The sequence below is a fragment of the Danio rerio genome, chromosome 14 (assembly GCF_052040795.2).
Source record: "Danio rerio strain M-AB ecotype USA chromosome 14, GRCz13ab, whole genome shotgun sequence".
NCBI lineage: Eukaryota > Metazoa > Chordata > Actinopteri > Cypriniformes > Danionidae > Danio > Danio rerio.
In genome coordinates, this window is record NC_141034.1 from 35,655,984 (window position 1) to 35,676,226 (window position 20,243).

The following is a 20,243-nucleotide window of genomic DNA, read 5'->3' on the forward strand; positions in this document are numbered from 1 at the left end:
GAACCTTTTCACATTTCTTGCTTTCAGATGATTCCAGCTTCTCCAAGTATGCCACATTCTCCTTCAGACTCTTTACAATCTCTGCAGGGCTCTTTTGAGACTTCCCAAATGGGAACGGCATGGTTTTAGCTGGGATGTGCGTTGGATGTGGAAGGACGATGGAAATGTTTCACCTTTAAAATTAAAATAGCATACAAATTTGGTCATTATAATGGACAAAAAGTACAAAACAGAAAGGAGGGGATTACAAAACCACCAAGAAAAAGGCTTTGTACTGTTAATTTAACTTACTACACAAAATGTAAAACAATAATAAAAAGGATATGTAGGTCAAAATGTTCTGACATTCTTAAAACAACATATCTTGTAGATGAACTCAGATTACACAACTATTACTTTCTCGTGACTACATTTATAACCAAACATTTTATAAACACACTTTGTAGTTTCACGCGTGGTTCACCTTTTCTCAGTTAAAAGCAAGTTTACGAAGCTAAATAGGTTAAACTAAAAAAAACGAGTCACTTCGATGAGCAGCTAGGCAATTTGTTCAACTCGAAAAACAGCTAATGTCCCGATGAGCTAAGCTAACCTCCACCCAGCACTTATCGATCAACACTTCCCAGGAACTCAAAATTACTCAACACAGTCACATTACTGGTTAGTATGTCACTCTTTACTATCCTAAAACGGAGACATAAAAATAAAAACAAACGTACGCGGGAGAAATACAATTAATCTACTTTTAAAGCCTTCAGATGGCTGGACATGTAGCCGTGTAGCTTACTGGCTAACTGACTTCTGTCAGGCATGATCATCATGGCCAAACGAGCAAGAAGAATAACTCAAACCAGGAAACTAAGCACTTAGATAACCGATTTTGCTCACTCTTTCCATACGTTTAACTTGTAAAGGTGATTTAAGATCGTATAAAGAAAGTTTCAGTTTGACACGCAGTTTGAGATGAACCTTTCAACTTTTTAATTAATTTTTTTTTTGACAGTTGATCATCTTGCGATTTGATCTTTAAAAGCAAACAGAAAAACAAGCAATCAAGAAGAACTCGTCGAAAACAACGGAAATACGACAATGAGTAACGTTATTTGAAGTGCGATGAACAGAGGAAAAATGACAGACGACATGTCAAGCTAAAGTGGATGTGTGTTAGCTGGAGCAGGCAGGCAGAGACACTCACCGCATTCACCAGACTTAAAACGTCCAATTTATAATCCAAACACCGCGATGAGGACCAAAGTTGGATGGATCTGCGAGCAGCTAAATATAAAGCTATTAATCCAGTTCAAGCTATGACGAACATAGTATTTAACTCTCCAAAAGGAGATAATTTCGGGGTTTAGTAACTGCGATTAATTTAGGAGTGGTTTGCTGCTCGTACACTTCAAGCTTCTGCCGCTTTACTTTATCAGGGAAGTTGACGAGACTTTTTGAACGCCCCCTTTTTAACTGACGTCAACTCCGACCAATCAGCACGCGAGACGGCGGCGCACACCCTGAAACAAAAATCGAAGTAAATTAAGATGAATTGAGGCAAGGCAACAAACCACTGCTGGATTATGGATGATGGAGTTCAGAGTTCAGACCTATTTCGGACACAGGCTGCAAAGTAAGCTAAACACCAGCGTCTTGTTGCATTCAGCCAGAGGTTAACCACCAGGGCAGGGCCGCTGGCTAAATTACTATTTTTAATTCATTAATATTAGCCTCCCAAAACATAACATTCGTCCTTTTTAGCTCACGCTTGCTGGATTATTGGTTCACACACAATCATTTGTTTTGCCTATAGTATATTGTGTATATTAAAGTTTGGTTAGCCTGTTCTATTTAGGTGTACTTTCATGGTTTTGCCAAAGTTTATTTACTCATTCATTCATTTTCTTTTCAGCTTAGTCATTTTATTCATCAGGAGTCACCACAGCGGACGCCCCTTCACCCATACACTCTCACATTCACACACACATACACTAAGGCCAATTTAGTTTATTCAGTTCACCTATAGAGCATGTCTTTGGACATTGGGGTAAACCGGAGCACCCGGAGGAAACTCTAATTCTAATTGTTGTTTGTAATAGTAGTAACCATTGATATACGCCACACCGCTTCTTACATGCTGACTTGTCTGCCATTTTAAAATGGCCAGGATAAATGAGTTTCTAAGATGCCACAACTTTACATTGTCTATAGTGTAAACAACAAGAACATTTAAAGTCCAGAAAAATTGGGATGATCTCAAAGATAAATGTGTTGGTTTGTCTTTTTTTTAAATGTAATGACAATGTTTTACATTTTTATTTGCAGTGTTAACTTATAAAACATTTTCGTTTGATTGTTGATAGTATTGCCATAAAAAAATCATATTTCTGAGTCTAATGTGAAGAACGTAGAGAAAAACATCCCTTGTATCATCTCAAAATTACAGAAATTAATTACCATGTCACGTGAATGCATCTTCTGCAAGGTCATGCAATCAACATGGCATCACACATGATGGACCTGCTCCCTGAAAATACAACAGCTTTTTCAAGATGGGTGGTATTATTTTATTAAATTATTTTATATAAGTGTATATAATTTAATCTCAAATGTCCTATTCATGTCTGAGGAATAAACAAAAAGCATGATAGTTTTAAAGATGACTACAACTGTTGTAACAGCAAGACTTACATTTTCTTTTATCATTTTTATAACTATGATATGTCTCCAACATAGTTATAACCTAAATGGCACAGACACATCATTTTCAGAATTATTTTTCCCAGCTGATAAAGATTAACCTTAACCACCAATCAAAATTCACCAAAAATTAAATAGTTTGAGCATTTAAAGCAACATATGACTGCTATTACTATGAACATTATGTGGTTCTAAATTCAGCCACGGATAATACATAGCTTATATTTTAGTACATAATTATCATTCAGTATCGGTTACATGCACAAGATTTTTTTCTTAATGAAGTTTTCAATGAACAAAACAGGACAAAGATAAATAGAAATAAATGTACATTGTGATTATACATAAATAAAAAGAAAAACAAATCTATTGATACAAGACCTTGCGGTAAATGTGACTGGAAAAGCATGATTGTTAAAAATATTTTAAGAAAGTATTTAATTAAAGGTCTATAGCAATTTGCGTAACTTCACAAGATTGTAAAAAATAGCTCTAGACTTTTATTATTAACTTATAATAATTGAAGCACAAATACAAATACATTATTATTACATTATAAACTACTAACTGATAAAAAATATGAATAATATGAAGGCAAGAATATTTATAAAGCACATTTCATACACAATAGTAATTAAAAGTGTTTTACATAAGCAAGAAATAAAGAGACAAAAATAAAAATAATTAAAAACAGATTCAAATGTATTAAATAGGCTTTAAAAAGAAAAGAAAGACATTATAGTGCAATCTGTTGGACAGATGTGTTTTAAGTCTTGATTTGAATGTGCCTAATGTTGGGAGTTTGGAGCACATCTGATCATTTCTGGAAGCTGATTTCATCAGTAGGGGGCATAGTAGCTGAAGGCGGATTCACTGCTTTGACTCAAGGCTGGGAATGTCTCATTTACTTGATCCTAATTATCTGAGGGATCTGTTAGGTTTTATTCAGTGAACATATCTGTAATGTATTGAAGTCCTAGGCTATTCAGTCATTTATAGACTAGTAATAATACTTTAATAATACTCTTCTGCATGTAACTGGGAGCCAGTGTAAAGACCTGAGGACAAGTGTGATGTGCTCCGATTTTTTGATTCTGGTCAGAATCCTGGCAGCAGCATTTGGATGAGCCAGTGAGGAATGCATTACAGTAATCCACCCTGCTGGTGATAAAAGCATGAGCAAATTTCTCAAAAAACTACAGAAATGTATATAGTTTATAGTTTTTGTGCAAAATGTTTGTTTTTAATTGTAATTTATGCTGCAAACTCATAAAAATTTAATGTACATTGATATGCACTAATAAATATGCAGTAATATGTAATGTAATGGCTATATAAAGCAGTATTCACAATTTCCAATAAAAATTATAGCTTTAATGCAATACAATAATATTTTCCATTGTCGTTGGGAGATATACAGAAAACAGTTTTACATTTTAAAATGTGAATATTTTATTAAACATCCATAATTTCATTTTTTGGTGGCACAGTGGCTCAGTGGTTAGCACCGTTGCCTCACAGCAAAAAAGTTGCTGGTTCAAGTCCTAGCTTGGCCAGTTGGCATTTAATTTTTTATCAGTTAGTAGTAGTTTACTAATAAAATGTATTTCGGCTACAATTATTATAATTTTCTAATAAAAGTCCAGAGCTTTGTTTTTTTTTTACCATTTTGTAAAGAATTAAGCAAATTGCCATAGACCTTTATTTAAATGCATCCTTAAATTCTTTTCAACAATGTTCTAACTTAATTTTATAAGTTAAGCTAGCTGATTTAAGTCAGTTTATCATAATGTAAGTTCAATGGACTCATACGGTTAATTTGATTCAGCATAAAAATTTAAGGAAACCAGGATGTTTTTACAGTGTAGTAATAGCAGACATCTGTTGTTTTAAATGCTCAAACTTTGTCAGCTGGGAAAAATTGTTCTGCAAATGATTCCAACTATATATTACTCTGTGCTATTATCGTTATAACTATCATCTCGTCATAAAAAACGAGTTTGCACGTTCTCCCCATGTTGGTGTGTTTCCTCCGGGTGCTCCAGTTTCCCTCAGTCTAAAGACATGCTCTTTAGGTGAACTGAATAAACTAAATTGGCTTACTATATTGAGCATGTGTGTGCTTCTCAGTATGTGTATGGGTGTTTACCAGTACTGGGTTGCAGCTGGAAGGGCATCTGCTGTGTAAACCATGCTGGATAAGTTGATGGTTCATTCCGCTCTGGTGATCCCTGATGAATAATTGGACTAAGCCGAATAAAATGAATGAATTTTACCTTAAAGTTTAGAGTTATGTTAAACTAAAGGCCTACTTTTAAAATGTAAAATGAACTATCAACAATCTGAAAACCACGAACATTATTTAGCTGCAAAATCTACAACAAAAAAATGGTTTATCCATAAACCATCGACATTTCGACGTTGTATTATGCAACTAATTTGTCTATTTGCTCGTCTGGGCCTATTCCTCAAGCTATCTTGACGGTGAACACAGCACGCAATAAAGGGGCGTGCGCGTACGCTTCAATGTCGGACAAACTTGCTTTTTGCAGCGCGCGACGTCACATGAACGCCTCGCAATGGTGAGAGGCAGAACTGAACTCACGAGCACTCAATGCTCAGCGAGAGGAGGAAGAGCGAGAACACGCGCTCGCGGCCAGCATAAACCTGCTTCCATTCAACACAGCAGCGGTAAGAGCCTCGGATCAGCCACACAGACACTGAGATGTACAGTTTAAGAGTCAAGGAGGAAACGGGACGAGTGGAACAGTAGTTGGGACTAGCTTCGTCTTTTTAATGCTGCGATATGTAAATACATCTCGTATGGCGGGGGCTCCACATGTGAAGCAAGGCATAATAATCCCACAGCGAACAGTGTTATGATACCCAAATGATGCTTTATTGTCTCCCCAACAAGTTCACATCTATTTTTTGCTGCACATTTGTGTATTTTTGTAGCCACCATATTATGATGTGGGCCTTAACATGGGTTCACTTGTGTTGATGTATATCTATTTAACGTTATATTATAGGATGAGGGACATCAGATTTGACATGGCTTTATATTAGTTCTCATTCACTAGAAAGTGAAAGAGTTTTTGTTAAGAGTGAAACAAGCTCTTTGCCGTGGGCCCTGTGTGTTATTCTCGTTCTCGTTTTTATGAAAACGGTGTAAGGGATGCTGTGTTCCTCCTTGTGCGGGTTTTGAGGGCTTCATTGAGACTTGTGTGCAGGTTGTATCAGCTGTTCTGCTGGATACAGAGTGGTTGCGTTGCTGTTTGTGTTGCAGGGAGAGAGAGAGCAGCTCGGCTATCATGGCTCCTCTGATGCGAGAAGGCGGGTAAAGAAATCGCTAATCAAAACAACACAATGTCCTTCTCAAAACACGATACAAATGGTGGATTTACAATCGTAAAAGCTCAGTCTCTGGTGTTGTGCAGTTGTGAGCGGAACTGGCGGGCTAGCTGTCTCGCGCGGGAGCTGTTTTGTGAACTCGGTCAGTCAGAGCTGGCTTGTGTCGATGCAGTGTTTCTAATACGCCACCCATTTACTTTTCCTACATCATTTTTATGCCTGTGAAAGTCTGTTTTTCACCAAACAGCATTATTAATGTTGGTTTAACTGACGTGTGCGAGCCTAGTTTGACGAAGCCTGCTGTTTGTGTGCTTGGCCCTCATTATGCTTGTGTACAACCTCGAGATATTTCTGTTTTATCATCAGATATAAACTTAAAAAAATATGTACACCAGTCATACATTGTATTTACTGCAGAATGTGTAAATTAAGGTCTCATTAAGATTAAAGGGCTTTATACAAGTTAAAACTTTTTGTCCCCCCTCCCCCCTAAAATAATAGGCTATATACAGTTGTGTATCTTCACATGCAGTCATGTTTTGCCAGTTTGAAGTGTGGTATTGTAAAGATAACATGTTTATAATTTCTGTGTGTACATTGTTTTTATTTTTTTCGTTGGTAATTATTTTTATAGGATGAAGATGTAATTAGATATGTTTTGTTGTAAACTTTTCTTTTGTATTTTAAGTAGACCTATTAACTTTAAAATGTGTTAAAATAGGTTGCGTGTGACTGGCTGAAACAAAAACAAAAAACTGATCACACTTTTGTGTCCCCTGGGCACCTCATAATTTAGTTAGATACACAAGTTTTAAATAGAAAAAGATTTGAAAACATTTGATGCTGTAAGTTTTTTTTTCCCAGATGCATAAATAATTATTTTCCAAAAAAGTTTCTCACCATTTACTCATTCTCAGATTTTCTATCATTTGTTAAACACAAAAGAATATATTTAGAAGAATGTTGGAAACCTGTAGCCATTTACTTATCCTATGAGGATTCAACATGATTTGAAAGATCTTTCTTTTGTATTCAACATTAGAATAGATTATGAGTATTTGAAAGATGTGAAGTGTAACTGTTTATATACATTTATGTATTTGGAAAGCGATTTTACCTAAATGAACTTATTACATTTAGATTCCCTGGGATTTCAACCTCCATTCCTGAAATTACTAGCTTCATTCTCTAGTGTTTGATCAATATTTATATTTTCCATCATTTTTATTCTTTTGCACTAAAGACGCTTCCAAATTTAAGTTATGCTGGTGATGTGTTTATCTGTTGGCCAAGTGTTGAACCCCCAAAATTAGTTTAGTAACCCAAAGTAATGAAAATGCCACAACCAGATTTCTGATGTATGTTTTTCTACGGTATATAGTGATGTAGTGAGATATGCAGGAGGTGCACAAGCACCACAAAATTGCAAGGATCAATTCTAGAAATACCAGCCACTTTATTAGGTACACCTGTCCAACTGCCCGTTAACGCAAATTTCTAATCAGCCAATCACATGGCAGCAACATGTATTTAGGCATGTAGACATGATGAAGACGATCTGCTGCAGTTCAAACCGAGCATCAGAATGGGGAAGAAAGATTATTTAAGTGACTTTGAACGTGGCATGTTTGTTGGTGCCAGATGGGCTTGTCTGAGTATTTCAGAAACTGCTGATCTACTGGGATTTTCATGCACAACCATCTCTAGGGTTAACAGAGAATGGTCTGAAAAAGGGAAAATATCCAGTGAGCGGCAGTTCTGTCAGTGCAAATGCCTTGTTGATGTCAGAGGAGAATGGCCAGACTGGTTCGAGCTGATGGAAAGGCAGCAGTAACTCAAATAACCGCATCTCTGAACACGCAACACGTCTAACTTTGAGGCGGATGGGCTACAGCAGCAGAAGACCACACCGGGTGCCACTCCCGTCAGCTAAGATCAGGAAACTGAGGCTACAAATATTTTCTTGGCACACTTTGGGCCCATTAGTACCAATTGAGTATCGTGTCAATGCCACAGCCTACCTGAGTATTGTTGCTAACCGTGCCCATCTCTTTATGACCAGAGTGTACCCATCTTCTGATGGCTACTTCCAGCAGGGTAACACATCATAAAGCACAAATCATCTCAGACTGGTTTCTTGAACATAACAATGAGTTCACTGTACTCAAATGGCCTCCACAGTCACCAGATCTCAATCCAATAGAGCACCTTTGGGATGTATTGGAACAGGAGATTCGTATCATGGATTTGCAGCTGACAAATCTGCAGCAACTGTGTAATGCTGTGTCATGTCAAGATGGACCAAAATCTCTGAGGAATATTTCCAGTACCTTGTTGAATCTATGCCATGAAGAAGTAAGGCAGTTCTGAAGGCAAAAGGGGGTCCAACCTAGTGCTAGCAAGGTGTACCTAATAAAAAGGCTTGGTCTAACATTTTCATAAGTTGATGATAAAATTATGTTCTTTCTTCCTCCATGTGCACCTCAGTTCAGTTGCAATGTTGTTTTTTTGTCTTTGAAACAGAGAAGAGGTGGAGTGTATGAAAACTGGTCATGTCAGGACAGAGAAAAGGAGCTTCAGCACGTCTTCGGAAATGTGCCTTCTGTAGAACCAACAGAGATAAGGAGTGTGGTCAGTTACTGGTGGCAGAGAGCCACAGGGTGGCAGCCCACCACAAGTGCATGGTATGTTAGCTGTACAACAACTTCAACCAATTTAAAACAACCTACAAATCGATGCAACATTAAAAAAAGCCCGAGATGAGAAAACAGTATGTTATTTTTAGCTTGTAGTTGTATAATGTCTGTTGCATAATTGGTTTTTAGAAAAATAGAGTAGATGCTTAGTAAATAAATAATTGAACACTAGTAAAATAATTAGATGCAAATGACTAGTATTTAATTGAATAATTAAATACTAGTAATTATGGTATAAATAAATACTATAATCAAATACTAGTGTGATATCATAGTAAATAACACTATACAAGTTTATTCGGTAAGTAAATTAGCTAGTGTATCTTTATTGCGTGTGTTTTTTTAAAGTTTACTAAACAGTACAATATTTAAATTTGTCAACATCTTAGAAGCTTTTTAAAATGTATTATTCACAACAAATCAACAAAAAAGCCTTTCAATTTGTCGACTTTTAACAAACTGGTCTCAGGCAGTGGAAAAAAGAAATAGTACATTGTGTGTGATGTGATTAAAATGCAGTTTTGTCAATCTGATCACAAGTGGAAAATGCTGAAATATGGTTTTGAATAGGGGGAGCTCTCTATGAAATCAGGAAAACGGACAAAAGTGACTAGGTTTAAACAGAAGTGTATCTTCCTATCTATTTGTGATCTAATTTACCAGAGCAAATCTTAAATCCAGGTGCAAACTGGGCCAATAATGTTAATTGCATATACAAAGACATGAAACGTGCGATAACATTTATTGTATCTAACAAATGCCTTGTGTGTGGTTTGTTTTTGTTTTCAACTCAGCTATTCTCATCAGCCTTGGTCACATCTCATTCAGACAGTGAAAACATCGGAGGCTTTTCTATTGAAGATGTGAAGAAGGAGATAAAAAGAGGAAATAAACTAGTATGCATTCAGTCCAACACCTTTCAAAAAACGTAGTCCTTTATTTAGGCTAAAAATAGAGAATGACCTATAGCCTTTTTTTTCTGTTCAGATGTGCACTTCCTGTCACCGGCCTGGGGCGACCATCGGCTGTGATGTAAAAACATGTAGAAGGACGTACCATTACTATTGTGCTCTATGGGATAAAGCCCAGACCAAGGAGAATCCCTCTCAAGGCATCTATCTGTAAGCATCATGAAGACACCGCATGGTTAAAGGAATAGTTTACCTGACAATGACAATTCTGACATCATTTACTCACCCTTCACTTGTTTCAAACCCGTTTCTTCTGTTGAACACAAAAGAAGATATTTTGAAGAATGTTGAAAAGCAGTAGCCTTTGACTTCCATCTATATTTTTGTTTTACTATGCAAGTCAATGGTTACAGGTTTTTAACTTTCTTTCTAATATCTTTTTTGTGTTTAACAGAAGAAAGCAACTCCAAATAGGTTTGGAACCAGGTAAAAGGTGAGTAAACGGTGCAGTTTTCATTTTTGGGTCGATTTTCCCTTTAAAAATGCATTTATTGTTATTAACTCTATTTCTTTCCGTTTTCTTCAAATTAGTGTTTACTGTCGCAAACACAGAGATGCCTCTCAAGATGGCAGTGATGGTAACTAACTCTGTTTCATTCATTGTTTTAAATAAACCTGTTTGTAAACCTGCCTTTATTAGATATTTGTTCTTATTCGCAGATGAACAGGGAGTTGCAGCCAATGATTCGGATTCATCTCCACCGAGGAGCAGAGGAAGGGGGCGTTTCGAGAAAAGCAGAATCAGAGGTGTATCTCGCGGACAGTCAGATGACACCCGATCCACGTCGTCGCAAGGCAATGACGATACAGAAAGCTCCTCGCATGTAGGAGACTTGACTTTTTCCTCTTCTAACCCATATTCGATGTAAGCTTCAGAATATTGGTTATGCTAATGGTCCTGTGTTTGTGTGTGTATGACACAGCGAGACCGGTCTCCTCTGAGAGGCAGCCCTGGTGATTCGGGTCTTCGATGTGGTTTTTGTCATGCCGGTGAAGAAGAGAATGAAACGCGTGGTGTGCTACACTCCGACAATGCCAAGAAAGTTGCTGCCCACTACAAATGCATGGTGAGGCTCTTTGAAGTAGATTATGACGAGAACAAATTTCTCATCAGTTCTGATGAGCCATATAGGCCTGCCATGATATCTATTCTTTGCTGTACGATATTTTGCCCCAAAATATATTGCGATAAACAATATTATTGTAATTTTAGGACAATTTTTTTGTCATTCATTATATAATGCCAGAATGACAATATAGTAGCATAATGTACAAGTACACTATTTCAAAGAACACATATTTTATTCCATGTAATATTTCATTTAATTATAGTCATTTTAACAATTTAATAATTAGGCATTTGAATCAGAATGTGAAACCGCATTTCCTCAACAAATAAATAATAATAATGAAAAATATTAACAAAAAAATGCCAGGTAAAAAGTAACAGAGGCTGTGATTGCAGATCTATTTTCAGTTGTCAGGCACCCACATGAAAATACTATGGTAATGTATAGTGAATACTATAGTGTTTTTTTTTTTAACCATACTGACAGACCTTTGATAGAGATAGGGAGGTTGTACATTCAGCTAAAATGTTGCTTGAATTGGGCTTTTATGTATGGGAGATATATATGGCATCACCAAAAATTATTGAAGTCATGTCCATATATTGTGGGAAGTCAATATATTGATTATTGTCACAAGCCTAAAGCCATATTAAAACGTCAGATTTGAAAAGCAAGAAACGTAACTACCGCAAAACATAGTAACATCGTCATCACGTTGCGTGATTAAAATGTTATTATAAATTTAGCATCAAAAATAGAAACTCTTAAATGCGTTTGCAGCAAGGTAAGCTGTAAAATGACTGTCCATACTCTTTCATCTGTAATGTTCCACCGTGTGTTTTTTTTTTCTTTTTTTCCCCTCTATAAACAATACGGATAAAGCTGCTGTCACACTGCACTTTTCACCCCATACACTTCTATTCATATGCATACGAATTTTGCAGACCCAAACCCGAAGATCGAGATGTGACCTCTCAGTACAGAAATTTAAAGTATTGATAATAATCTTGTTTTATCCAGTGACTTTTCATAGTGCTATATGACTAATGTGACCGCGGCTTAGACCATTAGTAAATCTGCCCCCTTAGTAGGGCTGGGAAATTGTGTTGATTTATAACTGATAATGATTTATCAATAAACAAAACAGATAATTATGATGATTCTCAAGCTAAAACTCTAAATATCTGCTGGAAATATCACTTTACAGTAGTGAATAATAAATAATTTATACACATAATATATAGCATAGCTTATGCTCACTATTCACTTGATGTTAAGAGGTTTTTATCAGTCCAGTCACAACTGTTGGATTTCTTTCATAATGTAAAGACTAATGTTGTTGAATACGTTCAAACAACCAACCACAAAAGACCACCTACTTTCCACTTTATAATAAAAAATAATAAGGATGTCAATTGAATAGGCTAAATTGACCATAGTGTATGTGTGGGAATGCAAGTGTAGTGGTGTTTCCCAGTGTTAGGTTGCGGCTGGAAGGCCATCTGCTGCATAAAACATGCTGCAACCCTGATGAATAATGAGGATGTCTTGAAGATTTTTTTTATTATAGTGTAGCAGTGACCGTATAGACAGTGCTTTGGATTCAGAGTGAATTCAAACATCCTCAATTCAAACATTATATGCTGTATTACATTTATGTTCCTGCTCAACATATATGCACTTTAAATGTAAATTGCAGATAACAATGACTGTCTTCAGTTCCCACATCTTTATCACGAGATTAAACAGAAACCCCAGCAGATATTTTCATGTGACCCATTTGGTCAGCAGGTGGTTCTTAATAATCTACTTTCGCTTAACAGTACGAGTTGATTTATCATTTTACACACTATTTTCCTATGATGATTACACTCTTTGTAAGGAAAGGAGCATGGTTTAATACACAATTTAAAGTTGAAGCTGGGTCAAGGCACACTATAATTGTACAATTTACAGATCTAACATGTGCTTGTTAGGGGACGTGTTGTGAGATAATAACTTGTGCACTCACAATGTTCAGCATTGATCAAGGAAGCGATTGTCATCCACATACATTACATTAGTTTGCACTGCCACTTGCTCAAAAGTTGTGTATTAAGGGTCTGTTCATACAGTAGTTCTTGTGTGCAAAAGTTATGTAGAGCTTGACAAAATGGATCTCTGAAATTTAAAACAAGTAGACACAAAAGGTCAAGTCATTCACATATGGTCTATTTACTTATTTTTCATGTTAGAAAAATGTTGATTCAAACTGTTCTGTTAAAACGACATCTTTAATCTACTCTGTTTCTCTCACAGCTTTTTTCTTCGGGTACTGTCCAGCTAACTACCAGCTCTCGTGCCGAATTCGGGAACTTTGACATTAAAACAGTCATCCAGGAAATCAAGAGAGGAAAAAGAATGGTGAACTTTTCACAGTCCTAATACCGTCTAGAATTACAAACTGTATTGCTGATGTAGAAAAGTTTGTAACCTTTTTTTGTTCGTCTCAGAAATGCACGCTCTGTGCCCAACTCGGAGCCACCATTGGATGTGAAATAAAAGCTTGCGTGAAGACCTACCATTATCACTGTGGCCTGCAAGACAAGGCCAAATACATAGAGAACATGGCGAGAGGAATTTACAAGTATGTTCTATCTGTCTGTCTTTCTGTCTGTCAATCCCTTCATCTATTTGTCCGTCTGTCTGTGTCTGTCTATCTATCTATACAGTTTAACTTCAGTTTCAGTTTCCTTTATTTATGTCATTCAACACATCACAATAGAATTGTAATGCAGAACGAAATTACGTTGCAACAGACCCAACAAGAACATAAAAAACATCACTATACAAACACTATAAAATTCTAACATGATAAATAAGCTTTTATAATTCCATAAAAATATAATAATATAAGATATAACCTATTTTTAACAATCTCTGAAGAGAATAACTTAATACTTAAATACCTGTTTCACCATTTGTTGTAATATTAACAATTTATGCTAGTTTAACAAATTTATTGATTTATTTTTAACACTAGCTATCAATAATGCTTTAGAAATGGTATTATTCAAAAGTCTTATAATGACAGGATAAAAACTATCTCGAAACCGCACTGATTTGCTCCTCAGGCTTCTGTAACGCCTACCTGATGGCATGAGTGAGCAGGCTATGACCAGGGTGGGTTGGATCCCCTAAAAAACTTCTTTATTTGTCTGTACATAATATTGTCAAAGTCTCAAAAATATCTCAAAGTTATTGAAATATGTATATAGATATTTCAGTATAATATGAACAACATTTTAAAAATAATTTTTATTATTAATTTATTAATAATAAAAAATATTAAATTTATAAAATTAATATGGTATTTTTTTAGAAACGTTTAACATGTGTTAACAAAAACAAAACATACAAAATTATAAAATAATTTATAATAAAAACAATTACAAGTATATAAATGTGTAGATGCACGTACATACACATAGAATATAAAGGTATCAAAACAATTGTGAATTAATAGCCGGTGGTACAAGAAATTACATGCACAAGATTTATATCATCCATCTGTCTATATATTCATCTGTCCATCTTGCAGTTTATCCGTCGAGTCATCCATTCGTCTGTTCGTCCATCTATTAGTTTAGCCATTCATTCATGATTTTGGATAAAATGCTTGAAAATGTAATTGTTGATGTATTAAATGGGTGCTTAAACTGTGGGAGAAGGCAAAATGCATGGAGTTTTACCACTTTGAGCGAACAGTACATGAAATTAGAATATATATCAATTTAAAATGAAAGATGACACATTTTAGACGTGAGCAAATGTCATTTAAGGGGTAAATGACAATAATTCAATGTTGGCCTGGGAGGGGGGTGTTCTTATAGTGTAGCATTCTAACAAATAGTATCTGATCTAATGTGATGATGTATGTAAATATGTCATTTGATACTTGGAGAAAATGTGAAAATGTACCTAGAAATTGCTTAAAAAGTGCTTAAATTTGACTTTGTAACAAGGGTCATAAATTCAAGGACCTTACACCTTTTCCCAAAGGTTTTGACATTTTGTATATTAAAATTATCAAGAACATCTAAAGTTGCTTCCGGTTCAGTACAGCACACTGTTTTCCACTGCATTTCTGGTGTTTTTTGTGGGCCGTACCGTTAACCAAACTTGACACATACACACTGCTGATCCCTAATTGGCCCAAGAGAATGGTTACTACCAGCATATTTGGTTTGCAACACACAAAACCAAATTCTCTATTTTAATGTCCGTAGTCACTGCTGTATTGTGGGGTTCATAACTAAACTGTTTTTATACCACCGTAAGAAAAAGAAACCTGAGATGCCAGCATCCAGGAATTAAAACAATATCATGGCAGAGAAGGTTGTAGCAACTACTGTATAACGATAATCCTGTCCACTTTAAGTGATTAATAAACTGCAGTGAAAATGCAAACTGTTTGAACTGTACTGTACCACACAGTGGAAAGCAGATTAAGACTCTTGCTGTAGTTTTTCAGTATAACATAAAGATTTGTTTCTTTTCAACAGGCTGTATTGTAAGAATCACAGTGGAAATGAGGAAAGGGATGAGGAAGATGAGGAGAGGGAAAGTCGTAGTAGAGAGAAAGCTGCTATTGACAACAGAGCAGATCCTCCATCGCAGGTCAACGGCAACTAGGAGGTTTGTATGTGTCTTTGGAAGGGAATTTCAGATTGATATAGATACTATTCATTGCTTCATTTTGATATTGCTTCAGACTGAATAAATTCCTAAATTTTCTGCCTTTTTTATGCAGATGCAACTCCATTTCGTTCAAGCCCTGTTCCTTTTGTAGATATAGGAAAACTTGGCTGTAGGTGCACTGAGAGTAGAATTAAATTAATCGATGTGTGTTAGTGGATGCTGCTCAATAATAGTTGGAGAGACGATAAACTTTCTCAAGAGCACTTTTTGATAGAGACAAAAATAATTCCGCTAAAAGTATAACTGTAAAATAATACCTGTACAGTGGGGCTCAAATCGGCGATTCTGGTATGAAATACAGGCACTCTAACAAGGACTCTAAAGACTGACCAATCAAGTCTATTGTAGATATTATCCATCAAGCAGGTAATGTTACTATTGCCAACACAGCGAACTTGTTAAAATACTGTTCAAATTAAACAGAAAATAATCACCTCATTGAAGGCCCAATGTTTTTAAATTTTAATCGCATTTGCTCCATTTGTGTTTTATTACAAGCACAATTATTTAAAGTATAAAAACATTTTATTTACAATACACAGTGTGGTTAATCATATTTTTATGGCACAGCTTTTTACACCTATAGCGCTGCTGTTAGGAAATTAATATATATGGGGCTGCGCTTGGCTTTGGTAGAACTGATAATGATATTTTGTTGTGTTTGAGATGCAGTGCTGTACCAAAAGCTGAAAGACTGACTTATTTGAGAGTTTTCCTTGACTACTACTCGGCACCTTTTTATGGAGTGTTGTCATTCTCTACAACACTGTTTACAACAACTGGAACACTATGTAACAGTAATCAAGCTAGAAGGCTTTACCTTCCACAATTAATAACTATAACCATAGTTTTATTATAGCAATACTAACATGAACCATTGGCAGAAATATGGACTATTTATTATATTTAAGGATAATATAATTACTATATTTTGTGCATTTCAATTTGTACTAAATATCTGTGTTTTTTTTATCTAACTTTTTTCTTGTAACAAATGAAATAGAAATCATAACAGGGTCTCCGCTGGGTTTTAAAAAGTCTTAAAATATCCTAAATTAAAAAAAAAAAAAAAAACATTAGGCCCTAAAAAGTCTTACATTTACAGAAATATTGTCTTGTAGGTCTTAAATAATTTTAGTCTTCATTTTCCTCTGTCCAGGTAAAGCTACCCTACCAGACCGACATGCATCCAATCACTAACAATCCATCTCAAGAAAAGCTATTTTTAATAATTAAGTTTTGTTTATTGCCAAGAAATACAATTTACAATTGTTGTTTGACATTTTTACAGCAATTTCTCCAAATTAAATTCCCTAATCAGGGAAAGAAAACTAAAAACAATTACACAACTCCTCATGATAATAATGTAGCAACATATATAATAAATATACTTTTAACAATGTTAAACTTGTAATGTAAAAAAAATATTATGTTGAAAAAAAGTGTATACAGCAAGAGTTTTCTTGCTTTTACACATTAAAATGTTACTAAGAAATAATTACATTTGATTTGTATTTTTGTGGCAACCGACCAGGCCATTAGAAATATCGGTGTTTAGCCCTGTATAAGTCTAAAATGTAATTTATAATGGTCTTAAATTTGACTTAAACCTGCAGAAACCCTGTATAAAGTTACAGCATAAAGTAGTTGTGGCAAAATGGTTAAAGCACACGTGTCAAACCCTGAAGCACTGCACAGTTTAGTTCCAATCCTAATTAAACACAATTGATTAAACCAATTGAGTCCTTCAGGCTTGTTTGAAACCTACAGGTAAAGCTGCGGTCACACTAGAGTTTGTGTGTGCGAAATTCTGTCAGGGGCGGGAATAAACAAATTTATTAGGCATTTAAAAAGTGAGCGATTGCTCCATGTTTTAAATTTCTGTCCAGAGATGTCACGTTTTACTCCTCGGTTGGTCTCACGCAGTCAAGTGATGCGATTTTCGCAGGTTAGAGTTCACCAAGCTTGAACTTTGCACTGCAACAACCTGCGAAAATTATGCATAACCCTGCGTTTCCGGTCTGACGCATTTGTGTGCGTATGAATGGAAGTCTATGGGAGGAAAAGCCCAGTGTGACTGCAGCTTCAGTGTGTTGAAACAGGGTTGGAACTAAATTATTCAAGGCTGTGGCCCCACCCAGGAACTGAGTCACGCTCCTTTTGAGATCAAAAGGTTGCAGGTTTGATTCCCGGTCCCGGCAGGAATCCTTCAATACCCAGCTGTGGTGCTCCTGAGTAAAGCCGCGGTTATACTACACGTTTCACCCCATAGAATTCCATTCATACTTGCACGGTTTACCGGTATTATGGTAGCATCATAACATTATGGCTTCAAAATACTGGCATGCCACTGTAGTTTGTAAACGGTAATATCATCACTAACAGTCTATCTACAATAGATAATGTTGAATGTGGAAAAGTCACTAAAATGCTCACACGTTTGTGCAACAATAGACCATTTCATTCTAATAGTGTCTGGAGTCCTTTAAGGTCGCACATTTTCTGATGTTTTCTGACGTTTGAAACGCACACCTGAATCGGTTAATTACAACAATCTCTTAAAAATAACAACTCGGAAAGTTAAATTTTGAATTACTTTGGATTGTTACCTGATAAGACTAAAAAAATCAATAGAAGAAAAACCCAAAATAGCATCAGGAAACAATGAAACAATTTACCACTTCATATAGCCTAATTTTGTTGGAAAAATGCTCTTTTAGTAATAAATTTTATTTGGTATAGTTTGCATCTTTATTTTAATGTATTTTTGTTGGTCAGTTATCTACAAAATAAACAAAAATAATAAATTTTAGTGACGTGGAAACAATACTTTTTTCAGTAATACGGGATTTATACATTAAATTTAAGTACGTCTATTAAAACATGTAAACTATAGTATTTCTGACTATTTTCTTTATTATTTGAGTTGTGAATTACAGTATTGCAATACTATTTAATATTGTGATACTTCAGGTGGTAAAGTATCGTAACATGAATTGATGGTATCGCGACAACCCTAATTTATATTCATGCGAATGCGGCAGATCGAAAACGCAAGCTCATGTGACAAGTTTCAAAGTTCACTGCGTTGAAAAGTTGAAGCTTGGTAAACGTGATTTCATCAGACCATTCCAAGATCTGTAAAGAAATGTAAAATATGCACCAATCCCTCGCATTTTTAAATGTCAAATTATTTTTTTAATCCCGCCCCTTTACGCAGTGACAGAATTTTGCATACTCAAACTCTAGTGTGACCGTGGCATAAGGCACCTAACCCTTAATTGCTCCCCAGCTGCTGGAGATGGGTTAAATGCAGAGGACCAATTTCGTATACGAGTAAAACCATACTTGATAAGGCTCACTTCAATCATTTTGTCATAAGGTGTGGTAATCTGATGATGCACAAAAATTGAGGCTGTTACAGTTTTTACCTATGGGTGTTTTTCTCTTGCATTTTTAAGAGACAAAACTTGTAATATTATTCATGTACAGCTCAACCAAACATCAGTCTGTAGCCCTGTGTGTTATAGAGTAATTCATTTACTGTAGATGCTCTGGTTACAGTGTGATTTCCTCAGTCTTCGGTGTCAGAATTTGTATTGGTTAATTATTCAGGAGCAGATCAATGTGATATTTTGATATGGTAGTTGTACAGTGTGATCAGTGGATTGAAATACTGTCTCCTTTCAGATGGTGCATGAAGACGGGAGACATGACGGGGATAAAAGAAATATTTTTGTATAATCCTCAACTAGAAACTAGAAAGGGGCCAGCTCACGATATCTTCAGTTTTCCTCTCTTTGACAGTATTTCATGGACATTGTGAGTGAGAATGTAAGTTCAATATCAGATGATATCGATATGTTACTGCAGTGTAAACCCTAACTTAGCTGGATAGATTTTATTTAAGCATATGGTATATTAATACTTCAAACCATATGAATGGACGGCTGGAACAGTGTCATCTGTTTGTGCTCAACCCTCCACTTTCCTCTATGGCTGGACCCACACTGAGAAAGACTGATCCTGGACTGTTTATAGCGCATCTCTTTCAAACCATCATGTTTAATAAGCCTTTTAAAGTACTCTTTCATGAAAGCTCTCTGTTTTTTCCTCTTTCTCTTTCAACATGTATTATATTTTATTACTGTATTATACTCATGAGTAATATTGGATATCAGTGGTTTTCTTTATAGTACTGGACAGGATTAAAGAACATTGGCTAGCATGCACTTTTCTTTACTCAGTCTCACGTGGTGGTTTTTCTGTTCTGCATTTATCTAATTAGTATCCATTATTTCAAGTTGTCCATTTGATGAGGTAATGCAAAATAAGAGTCCTTCTGGAAAAGCAGACACTCTTAAGGGATTTTGTCAGAAATGACAATTGCAGACGTAATAAGATTTTTTTTTTCTGATGCTGGCAATTTGAGAGCTGAAAAACAAACAAGCAAAACAAAATTTATACCCTTGTTTCCTGACGCTACATGGAGGTCTTAGCAAGGAAAACAACTGGTCTGTTCAAGAAATGAAAAGTATAAAAGCCAGTATCTCTAGGCTTGATATTTAGCTGAAACTGTGATTTATTAAATTCATTTTTAATGTTGTACTGAAGAAAATATCTTGTAGAATGGTCTGAGGTCTGGTCTTTTTGGGGTTCTTTAATATTATTATTATTATTATTATTTATTTTTATTTTTTTTACCCTTTTTGTACCATTTG

The 20,243-nt window shown here is 35.5% G+C and overlaps 2 protein-coding genes across 11 annotated transcripts in view; one reads left to right on the forward strand and one right to left on the reverse strand.

Moving 5' to 3' along the window:
• Nucleotides 1-20,243, reverse strand: part of cab39l1 (calcium binding protein 39, like 1) — a 33,151-nt gene that overhangs the window by 11,002 nt on the left and 1,906 nt on the right. The window contains exons 1-2 of one of the 3 annotated variants that reach the window (XM_087280359.1): nt 720-1,257; nt 5-173 (exon numbers count right to left, since the gene is read on the reverse strand). In XM_087280359.1, the coding sequence (XP_087136485.1) occupies nt 5-121 (117 nt within the window). In that variant the 5' untranslated portion in view covers nt 122-173; nt 720-1,257. 3 annotated transcript variants of the gene reach the window in all.
• phf6 (PHD finger protein 6) lies at nt 1,546-19,764 on the forward strand. 8 transcript variants are annotated; one of them, XM_087280190.1, is made up of 12 exons: nt 1,546-1,624; nt 8,569-8,729; nt 9,536-9,637; nt 9,729-9,862; nt 10,107-10,145; nt 10,244-10,290; nt 10,373-10,536; nt 10,636-10,779; nt 13,081-13,185; nt 13,275-13,408; nt 15,327-15,459; nt 19,213-19,764. In XM_087280190.1, the coding sequence occupies exons 2-11, from the start codon at nt 8,598-8,600 to the stop codon at nt 15,454-15,456; spliced, it is 1,131 nt and encodes a 376-aa protein (XP_087136316.1). In that variant the 5' UTR covers nt 1,546-1,624; nt 8,569-8,597; the 3' UTR covers nt 15,457-15,459; nt 19,213-19,764.